This window comes from Anser brachyrhynchus (assembly GCF_964034855.1).
Source record: "Anser brachyrhynchus genome assembly, chromosome: 1".
Classification (NCBI taxonomy): domain Eukaryota; kingdom Metazoa; phylum Chordata; class Aves; order Anseriformes; family Anatidae; genus Anser; species Anser brachyrhynchus.
This window is the reverse complement of record NC_137694.1, coordinates 67,680,398-67,697,324: the sequence shown is the minus strand read 5'-3', so window position 1 is coordinate 67,697,324 and position 16,927 is coordinate 67,680,398. Positions and strand designations below refer to the sequence as shown.

Here is a 16,927-nt window from a genome sequence, read left to right as displayed (position 1 = left end):
TTCTAGCTGCCGTGAAAGTCTTCGTGCAGGAGAGGGGATGCTCTGTGCATGCCGAGGAGCAGCCATCTGCTAAGCAGTCCAAAGCCTGGCCAAAGAGCCCCTGGTGCTCACCAGTCAATCTGGGCAGCTGGAGAAGATGTTATGAGACTGTTTTTTTTGTTTGTTTGTTCGTTGTCATGATAATGGACACCCTCCCTCCCCACAGTCAATAATTTTCTCATATGTTCTTCATGGAGGCATGCAAATATTCTGAGGAATTCTTCCAAGCTAAGCTGTTTGTGTTCTTGACCGGGAAAAGACGGAATGAGGAAGATGGGGACAGCAGAGCTTGTTTTGAGACTTGGCTGCAAATGCCCTGATTTGAGCCTAAAAGTGCATGCACTTTTTCCCCATTCCTAGAGCAAAAGTACTCGGTATTTCCCCAAATGAGTGTTGATATTAGCATGACTCAAAGCTGTCAGCTGAAACCCTGTGCACCTTTTCTTTAGCCAGGTATGAGAATCCAAATGAAGGGCCCCTGCAAGGGCCTTGCACTACCAGGTGTGATTCAATTCATGTTTCTGTATCGCTGTTTTGACAGGGTAGAAGAGGACCTAATGGGTGCAGGTGCTGCAAGGCCATGTGAGCAGGAGCAGAGGGTCATTGTGCCCTCAGAGGACCCTCCTGTGCCTCAGCTGCACTTTCTTTCCTTTGGGTACAAGATTTTCAAGAGGAGCTGCTCCAGCAGTAGAATTGGAGAGCAGCCAAGGCTCGTGCCCAGGGGAGTGGTCTGGTCACAGGAAAAGGGCTGAATTCACCTCCCTTCTCCATCTCTACCTTCTGTAATCCTCCACCTCCCCGAGCTGATTAGAGCACCCAGCTGACCCTGTTTTTATATTTTAAAATGGGCACATACATCTCCCACTAACGTCACCTGAGAGGTTGGCACTGACTGTGGCATTGCCGGCGATTTAAATCCCCTTGAAGGAACTGCGTCACAAATCTGAATAATAGCAAAGGAAGCAAGTTTTTTGGATGTGTACTTTGCCGAAATGTCACCTTCAGTGCTCTGGACTCCAGCCATGCTGTTTTCCCTTCCATAAAGGGCACAAAGGTAGTTAGCTTGGCCATCTTGGCTAGATATTAATTGTGCTGATGCCTTTGGATATGAGCATCGACCTTGCTCTGCTTGAGCAGCAAATGTCTCAGTAACCTCTCTGTTCATCCCATGCAGTGTAACATCCCTGCAGAGCTGATAAGGGGAATGGCCGTGTAGTCCCCTGGGGTTGGTTAGGTGGGTGGTGATGGATGGTGGCTCTATGGGGACACAAGGCAGTCTCTTAGGAGAGCAGTGGCTCAGCTCTGCTTTGGGAGAACGATTTACAGACCTCATTGGTCTGTGCTGCTGACTGCACGTCGTGGAGACTTTCCATCGTGTTGTGGCCTCTCTTTGCAATAAAACTGAGTTGGAGCATCAATGAAGTAATGTGTGGATAGCTTGTGTTTCAGTAAAGGCAAATCTGGAGAGAACAAAATAATTTAAAAAGTTGTTTAGGTCTGTTTCATAGAGTGCAAGGTAGTGTCCAAGGAACAGGAGAAAAGTCCCCTTTCTGTGGATCTTTTGCAAAATACGAGGCTACTGGACTTGGGAGTCTCTTCCTGGTTGGTTCACGGAGAAAATGTTTAAAATGTGACCCAAGCGTGGGTAACTTGGGGACTAAGCTGTTTGTGGATAAACAAACATAGGGCTGTTCTTCCCGTTGTAAACCGTCTTGTCCCTGTGCTAAATTTTATCTGTGCCTTAGTGTCGGCTCTCTCGTGTGTGCGGGACTACAAACTCAGGAGTCCCAAGAGAGTTTGAGATTTTTATGTCTTACTTTTACTTCCCTGTAAAGTCAGAAAGAGGGCATAGACGACTGGAGTAGTTGTAGCTTCTGCCATTTCACTGAAGTCTGTCTGTGAAGATCTGCCTGCCTGTCAGATCTGTGAGTTTTCGGAAAGAATAAAGCAATAGCTGGGAAGCATAAATTGCCACATCTATTCATGAAATCCCCTACCTCTCTAATGCTCTTGCAACCTCCATTGGGAACTAAGATATTTGTAGCTGTCAGTGTTAATGATCTCGCTGGTCATCCAACCCAATCAGACACAAGATGAGGACAGTCATGATGCTAATGGCAAGCTGAGTCACTTGTTTAAGGGCCTTGAACAACATGGGGGACTGCTGTGGGGGCTGTGGCAGGCTTATTTTTTTCTTGAAAAACCTTGTTTCACAAAGTCTGCTGCAGATGTGCATGACAAAAGGAAAAGGAGGAGAAACAAATACGGCTGAATTAGACAATATGAGGAAAGAGAAGGGGTTATGTAAAGTTGAAGAAGCAAGGGGATATGGTTTAGAAAAACACTGAGATAATGAAAGATAATATATAGATGAAGTAACTGTAATATTTTTTCTTCCCCCTGAAACTTGCCTTGTGAGATCCTATGGGAAATAAAAGTTGACGTCTGCTTACTTTGGATAGTTGAGTTGGAAAAACAAATGAGATGGTATGCATGAGACATCACCCTTGTAGGCCTATTGCAGTGCCGATATGAGTGATAAGTTATAAAAGAGAGAGGAGGTTGCAGTGATCCAACTCTTTATCAAACAAGACTGAAGGACGGGATATTTTTGTAAGCCCATTTTAGCACCGATTGGGTGCATGTTATTACCTTTTATTCTTTTTAAAAAAATATTAAGCTAATGAATTGCTTGGGCATGCTGTGCATAGAAGCAGTATCAAGTGAGTTTAAACTGCAACAAGGATTTAGAGTATTTATTGAGAACTTTTTCAGAGTAAGGTTAATGAGCCCCTGGGGTACCCCAGATTTGGCTTTTAGCCTCTCTAGCTGGTGGCAGGAGGAGAGGTTGAGCAAATACTTTTTGGGAAGTACCTTGGCACAGTTGCACCTGCCCCGAGGATGGGAGATGACTTCTTTCCTTCTCAGCCCCATTTTCTGTGATTGCGAAACTGTTTAGAAAAAATATTGCATTTGGGGAAAGGGCGTATGCATGGTAAAATCTGATGTGATCTCAGTAATTTTCCAAGAACTTTCTCCTGGTTCTTTTGTACTCCAGGTCTGACCCAGACCTGCCCTAGGTTAGACAACAAGCATCAGAGTCCTGTATGGAAGTGTGGATATCTAAGAGTCTTTGTCAATGTGTTTGTTAATTATTTATACCTCTAAAATATGAGTATAATTTAGTATCTTTTATCATTTTTAATTAAAGTGGAGTTCAAGAGGGTACATGCTTAACATTTGAAACCTATAAAGATAAAAGTTTTTTTCATAAAAGAGCTTCTTTAAAAGCTTTGTTTTTATTCTTTAGTCTTATTTTCCTCTCTTAGTTTCTTCTCACAGTAATATAAAGCAATATGTATTGAAAACAAGTAATAAGCACTGGGAATGGCATGCAGAAAAAAAAAAGATAAAAAATAGAAAAAAGTTCAGCTTTTCATAGGGTTTCAGAATTCTTTGGGTGTTTGCTAGAAGTGCTGGCTCTAATCCAATGTGCTTTTATTGGCATACATGAGCAAATTATCCAGGACACAGCTATTTTTCTTACTGTAGTAAAAACAGGGACTCTGAATGGAGGCTTTGTGTAGGACAAATATTTTTCCTTTGAAACTGGGTAAGAGTTTAAAGTTTATCTAATGTGCCTTCTGGAAAAGGAAAAATTATCCTTTTCAATCTCATGAAATAGAATATATATTACAGTATAAGTAACTCAAAGCTCTGTAAACAAAATTAAATCATTGGTGAGGAGCTGGTGAAGTTTTATAATGAACAGGATTTCTTAGTTGCTTACAGCGTGGGGGAGAGCTCTATTTATAAGGGCCTTCCTCTTTCAAAAAAGTTTCTGTGGATGACCTTGCTCTAGCATCTTCTTCAGGGATATTTGTGTTTTATGCCCACATGGGTGTAACCAGGAGGAAAAAGGCCTTATAGATAAAGACCTCAAGATAGCATTCATTATTTTAAGGACTATCTCAATGGGTAATCCTTCTTACTCCAATTGAAATTGTAACTCACTTTGCAGTGGTGTCATTGCTATGAAAGTCAAACAGCCTGTGAAGTCTGGCAGTTCTGTTTGGTATCATATATTAGAAGTACCAAGGAGATGCAGAGTAGTTGAAATGTGTTTTTCTGGGAGCAGGGAACTGAAAGAAAGGAAAAATAAATCCAACCAACCTATAGTGTCTTTGACTGTCAGTCTTGCAAGAGCCCTATAAATTAGTGACTCATCCTGAAAACTAAAGAGAACTTAATTCTCTCTTAGCACTGTAGGAAGGTACCGATATTTTGAAAAAAGATTTTAGATATGTGTTTATGCCATAGCACTGGAGTTAGTTCTAGAAAAATTCTAGAAGCGTGTGGAAATGAGTGGTACACTCCAGTTTCCCCCAGTCTATCAGCTCACCTCTCCAGGCAGGAAAAAAATCAAAAAGCATTAGCACAAATGGTTTTTTTAGCTCCTTCCCTTTTTACTCTCCATTTTACCACACACTCTTATTGCACACATGCGTGTTTCTAATAAAAGAACTAAGTGGAGAACAGTAATTCCATCTTCTAGAAGATTTTTTAGTGTTAGTTTCCTTCAAAACCTTTGGAAACTTTCTGAAAAACAGAGCGCCTCTGAGGTTTCCTGGGAGCAGGATGTAATGGGCCCCAGTCCAAGACTGAGGTTTTCATTGGGAACCCAGCTGACATAATTCAAAAAAGTAATAATTTGACCTTGGAAATGCCTCAGCAAAATGTTTTAAATTCAATGAATCAGCAAATTGCAGTAAAATCACTGGTTGCAGTCTTTCAGAATCCCTTTCTAGTGATGCCTTACTAAATTTGATCTGGTAACCAGCAATGGCACATTTCTGGACAAAATTTTCTTGTGATATGTGAAAACTCAAACTCCACAATTAGAGGAAATTGGAGCCAAAACCATATTGTGCTGATTATAATTTGACTTTTTAAAAGGTTTATAATGTTGTCATCTTTAATCACTGAATGTTTGCTGGAAGCCTAACAAGCGATTCTAAGGGCATTGAAGTTTGTAAAACAAACAAAACTTTATACTTTTGCTTCTAAAAATCAAGTCTGTAGCTCTGGGCATTCAAATCAGAGACTGCTTTAGAAATGTGAATTTGTTAATTGGGGAAAAAAATCACATTTTGGTACTTGATCAAGTAATTAAAAAAATACTCAAAAACTTGACATAAACTGAATATATGTTTTCATATCTGAAATGCATATAGAGGAAGAGCTTTGCCCAGATTGCTGGAAGACAAAATTGTATATGTATAGGGAGAAATAAATAACTGAAAATAGGAAAATCAGAGACATGAAATGCCAGAATTTTAAATTGCTTTTCTTCCCACAAGTTGTCGAATCTGTTTCTGTTCAGTCTTACTTTGTTCCATGCTACCAAGGCTTAGTTACAGACATACACTGTTAATTCAGTGGTGGACTGTGACTTATGCGGCTTAGTTCAGCATGTTCTTATATACTTCACTTTGTGCTTAGTAGTTGCTGTCCAGTGTGAACTAGTCAGTTATGCATAGATTTTAAAATGGTGCCTTTTGTTTACTCACTGCATTAGAATATAGTCTCTTTGGATTACATGTACATTAATGCAAACAAAAATGGGTGTTCAAAATTTTTGGTTACTCAAATAATCATCACCAGCTGATGTTTGGGTGCAGGTGAGGTATTGCGTGCCTGAAAGTGCTGAGAGCTGCATAGGCTGCATTCAGAGTCAAGGATCTTACTGATCATAGTCACACCTGTTTTTAACCCTAGGTGACATGAAACAGTCCTTGAAGTCTGCTGTTGCACATTCGTCATTCAGAATGGAAAGCCTTGGAAAAAAACAGTGAGATGTAGAAAGACTGGCCATTTGGCTTCACAGTTCTGTAAAAGCAAACAAGCTGAATAGCTCTTGTCATATCTCTACATTACTCCACTCTGCTATGGGACGAGAAATGATTGTGGATTACCTGATTGGTGTCTAGGGGGTATTTCGATTAGAGGAGAAAACATATTTTTTCTAGTGCATATTTTCCAGTGACAACAAAATCTTATTTTATTTTTTACAGTATTAAATTGAACATCACAATCAGCTCACTCATCACCCCTGGGTGATGGCAGTACGGATTCCTTCCTACTTTCCAGGTGGGAAAATTGAACAGGTTTTCTAAAAGTCAGTGAGGCTGGTGTTAGGTCTTAAAATAGCTTCTGATGTAACTTGTTCTCCAATTCTCTTTAAAAATTAATTTTGTTTTCTTCTGCCTTGTCTCTCTTCTGCCTATTTTCAAAGTCCCTATGGTTTTGTTTTTGTTGTTAGTTTTCTATATGGACACTGTGAATCCAGCCCCCTTCTCATGGTGTCTCCTACAGTTAATGAAAAATAGAAGAGATAATGATCAATTGAGTGACTGGATGGTGATTTAGATACAAACTTTCAGGAGCAGCATTTTTCCCACATAGATTAAAAACACAGTATTTTTTTTTAGGTTCCTGAGTTTGAAAGAAATAGGGTTCCTGTAAAACAGGGTAAATTTTAAAGATAGCATACTTTTCAGTTGTTAGTGTCTCTAAACCAGCTTCAGTTAAATGTTGAATGTGCCCTGCTGTGAGGAAGGGCACAGAGGTTGCTGTCATACCATACAGCTATGTAACCACATGGCTTTATGGACAAGTACTGCTTCTGTGTTCTGTGCATGCATGAAAAGTGAAAACCTGGTCTCTCCTGGGAGATACACTTGGAATGATTTCATCCTCTCCAGGTAGCATGTGTTAATTTAGTACTTTAGTGTATACGTGATGTTGCAAGGTCATTGAAAAGTATTAGGGGAATATTTTTAAATTACTTCTGAGAATATGAAGAGTCTACTGCCTCTTAAAGTGTTAGTATTTCTTGTTTAAGCCCAAAAACTTGTTATGGTGGCATTAGTTTTAAAACATCTTAATTTAAACTCATGAGCTGTTACATACCAGCCTTGTGAAGCTTCATTTGCTGCCATTCTTGTACATTACTTGATCTAGATGAAACTAAAGACCTTTCTTAATTGGGAAGTTTGAAAAGTTAATCAGCATCATTGGAATACCTTATGTTATTTTTTTGTTTTAAAAGAAAAACTGTTAAGCTTGCAAGTAAGATGTGGATAGCTGGTTAAGCCAGTTTCATTTGGTTAACTTGCAGGAGCAAGTAGTAATTTAACCATGAGTTCACTCATCTTTTAGCCAGATTAAGAGGAAATTTTTATCTGAAACAAAAACAGACAACACTTACAAACATATTCTTGTTCATTTTTAGATGTGTCTGCTACCTTTACAGTAAGTGTTCATTTTTTTACTTTTAAATTCTTCTAATTTCTTGATGTTTTTACAAGCACTTCACTGCAAGAAAATATTTAGAAGTAATTCATCAGTTACAGTCATAGCTTGTTTTCAACCTGAAAGTAAAAAAGTATGTTCAAATTTCATGAACCTTTTGACATGTAGTTTCTTCTGGGTAGTGGGAACCCTACTCTCATGACATCTGGAAATAAGCACTCTTTGCACACTTTCTTGCTGAGTTTTCTGCTGATCTATCTAAAAGTGCACAACAGTATAAATATTATTTATAAGTTCTCCTTTTGAAAGTCAGATTGAAGGTTTGTTGATGGTACACTGCAAGCTGACTTTCAAATCAATGTCTGGAGTGCCCTCTTTTCAAATCTAATGATCTGTTTGTAGTGTGCTGTATCAAGAAACAGAAGGAAATAATGAAAAAAATCAGAGGGTGTGAAGAAGAGATATAAAGCTATGGTGTCTTTGCTAGCTCAGTTGTATTCACTAGTTAGTGGCTCTAAATTTTTTATTTATTTATTTATTTATTTATTTTTGTAATATAATAAAACCTGAGGAAATTATTTTACATCTCTCTGCAGGTGGAGATATTGAGAGCACTGTTGCAGCCATGTTGAAATAGGATTTGTACCCTCTGCTAGTTCGTGTGTCTTTGTGTGTGCTCTGAATTTTGGTGGATATTAAACTTGGATAGAATTTTAGTTTTCAGGTTTCTGTCTTCAAACTGTTCTATAGCTGTTCCTTGAACACTGGAAGGGGGAATTTAGTGATGGTGCTGGGCACAGCAAATGTGTTCCCAGCCTCCTTTCTGTGAGCCCACACAGGTGCATGCTGGCTCCTGGATGCAGCGGATGAGGCATTGAATTAACTTCTGGAGCAGTGTGCCAATGGCCCTTCAAAGCTGTGGCCTCTTGAAACAGCTTCTTCTTTGGTCTTCTTTATATACTTGAGCTAGACGTAGCATTGACACTGATTTTTTTGTTTGTTTGTTTTCTATGGTACATTTTAATCACATTTTTCTACCTCCTTCTATGAATTTCTTCACGTGCCATAGCCGCCTTCCTCTTTAGACTGTTATTCTATGTCTGTGGTTGTTTTTGCTTTTTTGTTTGTTTATTTTGGTGTGTGTGTATGTGGTGGGTTTTATTGTGTGGCTTTTGTTTTATACAAGATACTGGTCTTCCAACACTCTGATGCTTTCTGTAAGGTCTGTATAATTATCCTGATCTTAGTAATTAATACTCATCATGCTTTAGAGGGGGTGGTTAATTCTCTAATTAAAAATATCAGTGAGTCACGGGTTTAATGCTGGCATATTTATTAACGTTCCTTTGTAACAATAGAGATTTTAAGTCTTTGAAGCTTTTGTATCTGTAAAGCTGTTTTATTTTCTTTCAGTAGGGGTAATTATAAATCATGGCCCAGACCTGAGAGAAATGAATGGAAGTAGGTTACCATGTCTGAATAAGAACCTGTTTTCAAGCAGGTTCTCTATTAGTGTGTCAATACAAAGAGCTAAATCTGTGAACAGAATCTATCTGAAGTTTACTCTTTCTTTTTTTTGCTTTTTAGCTTCATGTCTCCCCTTCCTCCAAATAAAAGATCCCTATCTTAAGTATATTGTCAGAATGTTTTCTTAACAATGAATCGCTGTAAAATATCATAAAAACAAAAATAAAATTTATGGGGCCCTTTCTATCTTGTTAGTTTTCCCAGCAGAAAACTTCTCTTTCAGCTAACAATTCTTGCTCTGTGGACTTGTCTTGCATTAACATATCCTGTCTCCTATGTTGACTGATAATTACGTTTCAGAATTTTCTTAAAAAAATTATCCTTTCTATTCTGCTGACAAGAATACTCCTGATGAATTTAGCATACTCCTACTGAAGGACTGGGGGAAAAATATTAAATATCAGAAAGTGTGAATAATAACCAAAGCACTTTTTTCAAATTGAAAAATCAATGTTGATTGAGCTCACTTGCTGCCCTGTTCTGTGGAGCTGAATACATTTGTAAATCCCTCCTGCATGGTGCTGTGTCTCCTGTCACACGGTGTTATCTCCCTCCTGGCCAGAGCCGTAGTCATTCATCTGTCACTGTCACTAGATTCTTGAAATGCTCGTACCTCTCTGTCCCCTGATCTCAGTGGGCAGATAATATTCTATCTGTTCAGCTTTCTATAAGGAGCAAAATGCAGGGTGGGGGGAATGTCCACTCATTTCCTCCTCACCACCAGATTTCTTTAGCAGGAAACCCATTTAGATACATTACATCCACCAGAAGGGCTGATTGGGAATGCACTGAAATCTAAGCACAGGATGCAACTCAATGCAGATTTGTAAGACACAGTGTAGCATAATGCCAATGGTCATGCTGGACAACTGGTCTAGATTTGGAGAAGACCTGAAAGTAACAACTTTTTCAAAATGAATTTATAGTGGTTATTGTACTTAACATATTTACTTGAAGTTCTGATGCCCAGACATGGATATATACCAGAGCACCTGTTCTTTCTGAGAAAAACTTCGACCTCCCTCCCCGTCCATCATTAATAGAGTGGCTTGAAAGAGGCAAAAGGGACAACAGCCAGAGCAACGGTGAAAGAAGGCCAAGTCTTTTGTCTTGAAATTGCATCACTTGTTAGGTCTAGCTTTCAAGTTTGTGTGTTATGTTTACCATCATCTTTTTACTATCCTTTTGTTGCTCTAGTCCCCTTAATAGGAAATGGAAAACATTATACTTTGAACCTGCTGCCAGCCCAAAGAGTAGCAGTTTGTCTCTGAGAAATTCTGATATCAATGTGCAGACGATGGAAAATCCCCAATGATCATTTCTGAAGCAATACCTACTTAAATGCACGTGTGTGCATCTTGATGTTTGTCTAGAGGCAGGATGCTGAACAGAGTGCAGAAGGCATATTTGCTCTTGGTTGTTGTCTGAAACGAGTCTTGAAGTAGAGGGCAGTGGCAACATTTCATTTGAGACTGTCTGTGACTTCCAGCAGGAGTTTCCCATTTGTAAAATCTGTGGTTGTGGTGAAGATAGAGAACTAGAAGTTAGACACAAGAGGACAAGACACCAATACAAAAGAACATAAGGAATAAGTGAAGAAATGACTTCAGTGTGGAGGTACAAGGGGATTAAAAAGTACCAACTAGCATGAGGGAGTAACATGGGTTTGAAGGAAGGCACATGTGGGTGAAGAGGGTGAATCAAGAAGCAGCACATGAAATATAAGAAATGAAACAGCAAGCAAGTTTTCAAGATCAGTAGCACTGAATGCTGTGGAATAGCAATGCTAGGCATTTTTATTGAAGCTATAGTGAGTTACAGCGTAGTATGGACTCATCTGATTTTTTGTTGTTTTCATTGTCCCTCTCCCCCCCCCCCCCCCTTTTGTTTTTTTTTTTAAGGGGAAAGGTTGGAGAGACAGGGTCCTTTTCTGACTTTGATACAATGTCAGATCTGCTACAGATAAGGGTTACCTTGTAATGGTCCACTTGCTTTTGTTTAGGCTGGAGTTACAGTCTGTGCCTGTTATCTAGCTGAGGAAGAATCTGTGTGTTTTTTGGGACATGTGGTAACAATGGCTTGTGACTAATAACATTTTCTTAATCCGTAGATAATTACTGTTCCAGCCATTCTTGGCTTTCCTCTTCCTTCCCGGGCATCCTCCTCTCTTTAACTCTCCCGGCTCCTTGCATAATGTCTAAAAACCCCACACCACTCAGCTGTGTTTTTTTTTTTTTTTTTTTTCCTTTTCCTTTTCCATTTGATATAGTGATCTATCTCTGGTGAGACTGATTGATTCAGGATGAGTGGAAAAGAGCACCAGTGTCTTCTATATCTCATTTTCTATAATGAGATAGTTCTGCCCTTCTAGAAAAGGGATTTTTAAAATAAATTGAGGGATTTTGTTTCCTTCAAACTCCTGCTAGGAAATTAAATGGCAGGACGTGTGAGTTGTCTATGTGTCAGCTTATTCTTGCACACAAATTATATTGCCTTCATTAGGATGCTGTGCTGTAAGGTGGGGAAGGCAAGGAGTATTTTAGGATTTGGGCATGTTTTTAATGAATATTTATGACCAATGAAATCATCTTGTATACCACTGCTATAGTGTCCATATTTGAGGTTAGCCCACCAGTAACTGTCAACTGAAGAACCGAGTTACATCTTGCTCAGAAATGGTTTGTCATTTACAAAAACTAGACCTTTGTCGTTTATGTTGCTGCTTACTATCAGTATCTTAGAGTCCTGCCAAAAATAAAGCTGATTACACTGGTGAAGTCCTGGGTGGATTCTTTTTCTTCAGTCTCAGATCCTGCCAGAAATGGATTGTTTTTTGTTTTGTTTTGTATTAAAGAATTTCCTACTTAAAACTATTTTTCTCATGATATTTATTGTATGTATTTTTAATATACTTCTACATAAGTATTTTAACATTCATCTCACTACTGTTATTTTTACATATTTTCTTATGATTCTTTTCTTCCTAAATTCTTGTTCAGTTTTCCTGTTTTAAAATATTTACTGTTCAGAGCAGGCTTTATTTCTTCTCAGGATTCTAAGAAAGGCATGACCATGCTTGGATATATTCACAAGTAAACTGTTGATACTTCAGGTCTACTTAAAGAGGGATTGTACAGTTAATTTTGAAGGATGTTTATCTTAAAGTCTACGGTACCAGTATATTTTACCATGAACTGCTGGCCTGAGGTGAAAGGGAAGATTAAGGAGGAAGTGGAGTTTATTAATAGACTCCTGGATGACAAAAGCTTAGCAATGTGCACTGGTTGACTTTTTCTGTGGGACTGGTTGTAAGACATGAAAGAGTATTTGAGATGAAAAATACAGCAAAGAAAGCTGTACAAGCGCATAGTAAGTGAAGCACTACACTTCGTTATTCTTTTAGGTTTCTGCCTTTTCTCCATTATGCGCCTAAGAAAATTTTAAAGTGTTTTCTTAAATTATTTTTTTCAGAAATATTTAGACTGAGAGAGATGAAATAGCATGATAATTTTGGTGGAATCATCAGTACCGAGGACTAATTATGAATAATGACTGTGAAGGGTTAGATTTTATTCACATTCAGGAGCTTTCTTCAACAAAGTTACGAGAAGTACTGTGTAGGCTCTGGAATTGTGCCGTCAAAGTAGTAATCTTGATGTTTCAAAAGCATTTGATTTCTTCTAATGGCATAAGAGATTGGAAATACCGTTGGCTTTACTCAAATCAAGTAGAATATGGTGTTTTGTTTGCAAATCAGCTAAAACTCCCTAAAACTTTTGTGCTTACTTGGCAGAAAAAGGTTTCATCTCCCTCTCCCTCTCCCTTCCTATCTCCCTCTTCCTTGCTTTTTCCCTGAGACAGACAAAACTTCTAACTTTGGTTTTGTACCATCACTTTATCCCAAATGTAGTTTTAAAGCTTTTTGTATTAATGCTAAGTGGTGTTACACCTTACAGCGAGCAAGTATTTAGTCAAGGTATTTTCTTGTGATGTGAAAATTTGCTGTTCAAGGTCATTGTTGCTATAAAACTTGCAGTGTATTATGCTAATTTCAAAGACTGAAGCTTTGACTTCTAAGATATTACTTTCCTTCTACTTAAAATGTTTCACCACTATCATAAAATTAAGTGGAGTAAAAGTAACAAACCTAATATGTTGCTGATTAAGAGGAAAAATTATGTCAGAGAAGCAAAATAATTTTGATTTTAAAAAATGTGTTTGTTTGTTTCCAGATAACTTTAAAATGAGTTGTTGAGGAATTTGTGATTTGAAAAATCACAGGTGGTAAATGGGTATAGAGAATAAAGTAAGAGTCATCTTAATAAAAGTATGTGTGGAAAGTATATGAGAAGAGGATACTGAAAAATAATAGACATAATTTGTGGAAGTTTTATGATCCACTCACTCTTAGGAAGCTAATCCGACTGTAAATTGTTAAGCAGTGTGTCAAAATTGAGCAGTGTTTCCAGATTATAAGAATTAATAGCCAATATGAAGTGTCAAAGAGCTTAATAGCAGCGTGATCTAGAGAACAGCAGTCTAAGTGGCTGTGTTCTGTGTGTGTATTAGAATGGCACAAGGAGTGCACAATGACCTGGCACATCCTGCTGTATAAATGAATATTTCTGTTCTTTCAAGTCATGGGTCAATTCCAGGATGCTTCCAAAAGGTTGTAATTGCTGATGAATTGAACAGTGCTCAGCATGGGGAGTCAAGTATTGCATTGTATGAAAAGTGGCTTAAGAGCAACCAAACATGCTACCAAATTGGATACGTGATATGTTATTGGCGACACACAGGAGAGCTGGAAGTAAAATACGCATCTGTCAGTAAAGATCTTTTGCAAGGAGCAATCAAAGATCTAAAAGCAAAAAAAAAAAAAAAAGAAAAAGAAAAAGATTACAAAGTATGTGCTTGCTGTAGGGGAAATAGCACATTTCCACATGGTGACAGTCGGCATGTAATCAATATAGCTCTGTTCTAGTTAGCTTTGCTAACTGTATCTCAGGTAAGAGATGTCAGGTGAAAAAGATATAAAAATGACTCTGTGCTGGGTGCAGAAGTCTCAACCCAGCTTTTAAGCCTTGAAATAGCAGAAGGCTTTGGAGCTGAGGACAGAATTCATTTTAGATTTGTGTTTCTGCGTGAAAGAGGAAGGGAGCAGAACACATACAAAGTGCAGTATGCGCTGTAGATCAATTGGCTGCTGCTTCATTGTAAAGCAGGAAGAGAACAGTTAAATTAAGCAGTAGGCTGACAGTGATTCAAAAAATAAACTGCTTGTAAAATGGCTTTAGTACAACAAAGCAGGTTGTGCTTACCTTAGGAAATGGAACGTCTGTTGGATACAAATTTTATCTTACATATTTCTGAATAATTTGTGGAGTTGAAGTAGTTTTTTCTATTTCGTGACTCTGGATTCTAGGTAGTTATTCAAATATGTATTTAGTATACACATATGAAAGAATATTTTCTCATGGTAAATTCATATAGTGATTTATTAATTGTAATATGAAAATCATTTTCCAGAGTCAATTTTAATTTCAATAGCATGATACTAAAGGTGGAAATTCTTTTAACTCTTTCATCATGGCTTTCTCAGGATTGCTATTATATGAGAGCTTCATTTGGCACACCAAACTTTCAGGAAATTACATGATGCTAAAAAAAAATTATATATTTTTTTTTAGTCCCAAAATAACTAACCTTGCAAGTTTTCTCCTGTGATAACAATTGTGTTTTGTTTTGATAATGCATTTTCTAAAAATTCAGCTGATACATTTTATAGAAGAAATATGTATCAAAAATTCATTTCTAAAGTTGCTTTCAAATAATTGAATTGTGGTTTAAACTCAAGCATGCTTGATTATTAAAGTTGCCATTTGGAACATCTTGTCCACTTCTGCAGCAGATGTTGTTCTTTGTTTAGTCAGCCTTTTATTTTAAAAGTTATTCCTAAAGACTATTCTAATGGCTTAATTCACCAAATTATAAATTATTTGAAGCAAAACCAAATTTCAACTGGAGGAAGTTCTGTAATAGGTCTTTAAGGTATTGCCACAATACAAGTAATAACAATTGAGCTTGTTGATGCAATTCCTTTCCCATTTCAGCCATAACTTTTTCATTAGGTTTGTATTACATCTGTATTAAACCTTCATCTTTTTAGAGACTTCAATTCATTTGCTGCTGTTTCTTTTCGCAGATCGTTTCCCTCAGTAAGTGACAATAAGAATGAATGGACATATATCAAATACCCCTCCTGGTGGATATGGAAGTTATTCTCCTCAAATCAAGTAAGGTTATGCCTTTGATTTTCCTTCCATGGACAAAAAAATAGTTTTGTGTTTTTTTTCCTTACACGTTCATTTCAGATGGAGCCACGATTATTAGAGTTCATTGGAATAATACAAAGGCAATTTCCGTAAAAGAGTGTTGCAGCTTCCCAACTATGTTAGCAAACTGATAGTTAGTAACTGACTGATTTTTCTATCAGTGTAAGGGTAAAGTTGTATTAAGGAATGTAGTCATCTGGCACAGAAAAATAAATTGCTGTAGCCACAATATAATTCGTACATGACTCAGAGAGGTCTTCGTATGCCTGAGCTGTTTAAGGCTAGCTCTGAGTGAATGCATTTTTGTGCATCAAAGATGAGGCTGCTCTTTCCATCTGTGAGAAAATACCATATCCGGGTAAACAGAACTGAACAACTGTTGCTTTCCTTGAAAGTGTTACCTTTTCTGAGACAGAAGGATGTTCCATGTGTCAGAAGCATGGCACTAGGCTCATTCACACCACTAATAAGAACTGGCCTAATCTGGTGCAAAAGAACATGTATTCCTGTATGGAGCAGGGCATCTGTGCTATCATCTGCTTCTCATATTGTTGTCCCTTCACAATAAGTTTGTATATTAATCATTATTGCTGTTACCCTAGAAGGAAGTTGGATTGTCTTTTCATTTGTTGTAGGCAATGATATGCCTTTTATTTTTTATGAAAACCACATAAAACTGTTAAAAACAATTAACACTTGTGTACACAGGCAAAAGGCAAAATCCTACTAAGTCTTTGGCATAGTCTTCATTATTATTCCTTCATAGTAATTACTCTTACCTTATGGTAGTGTTTATATGTATACCACACCCCCCTTGTGCATGATGTTGTATTAATGCAAAAAAAATAGCACAGAAAGGCTTCCAGCCTAAGACAAATACACTTAATTATATTCATGATGTGGAACCAGTATCCAGTGGCATTACCTCTGTTAGCAATGTTGTAGGTGTGTATAGCCCTACATAAGGGAAGGGTTTTATTCAATGCCTGTGTCTTTGTAGCAAATATATCTATTCAGAAGTTAACCAGAAATGTTTTTTCCTTCCAGTGGCTATGGCTCACCAACATTTGGTCAGGCAGAGAGGGAGCAGAATTCAAGAACAAGTGCAAAGGCTCTTTATGGTAAGGTGGCATAAAGTCACTGAACTTTTATGTTAGAATTGTTATTTAAACATTGATTGTGATGTCTTGGTATATATTTTATTTATGTCTTTTATATAGTATGTATACAAAACTGAAATGTGTATATATATGTTTATAAGTATGTATCTCATTATGTATCTGTCAATATGTATTAACAAAATAAAAGAATTAAGTGATTTTATTCTTACTAAAGTGATAGTTTTCAACAGTGATTTCTGCATCCTGTGTATGTTCACTTGACATACTGATTATGCGTGCTGACAGAAAGAGCAGGTGGTAACAGAAACCAGCAAGAGACATTCTGATGATTATTTCATCTGCAGATTATTTCTTTGGCATGCATTTCACTATTTTCATTTTATATCATCCTAATCATTTTTCAAAAGTGCATGTTTTGAATGATGTGGCAGTACTAGCAAGTATTTTAGCCATGTCCTTTAATCTTTGTGGGCTTTTAAAATGATACCTGTCTGAAGTTTTTCATGTCAAACATCATGGAATATTTGCATGTAAGTAGAATATGTGGACAAGTGAGTAAATTTGAAACATATAATGGTAAACGGCCTTTTA

General features: G+C 37.5%; 1 protein-coding gene across 10 annotated transcripts in view; it reads left to right on the top strand.

Moving 5' to 3' along the window:
* Positions 1–16,927, top strand: part of EPS8 (EGFR pathway substrate 8, signaling adaptor) — a 134,101-nt gene that overhangs the window by 64,397 nt on the left and 52,777 nt on the right. For all 10 annotated transcript variants that reach the window (XM_080562218.1, XM_080562216.1, XM_080562219.1 and 7 more), the window contains 2 exons: positions 15,086–15,176; positions 16,263–16,336. In XM_080562218.1, the coding sequence (XP_080418344.1) occupies positions 15,115–15,176; positions 16,263–16,336 (136 nt within the window). In that variant the 5' untranslated portion in view covers positions 15,086–15,114. The remainder of the gene's footprint in view (positions 1–15,085; positions 15,177–16,262; positions 16,337–16,927) is intronic.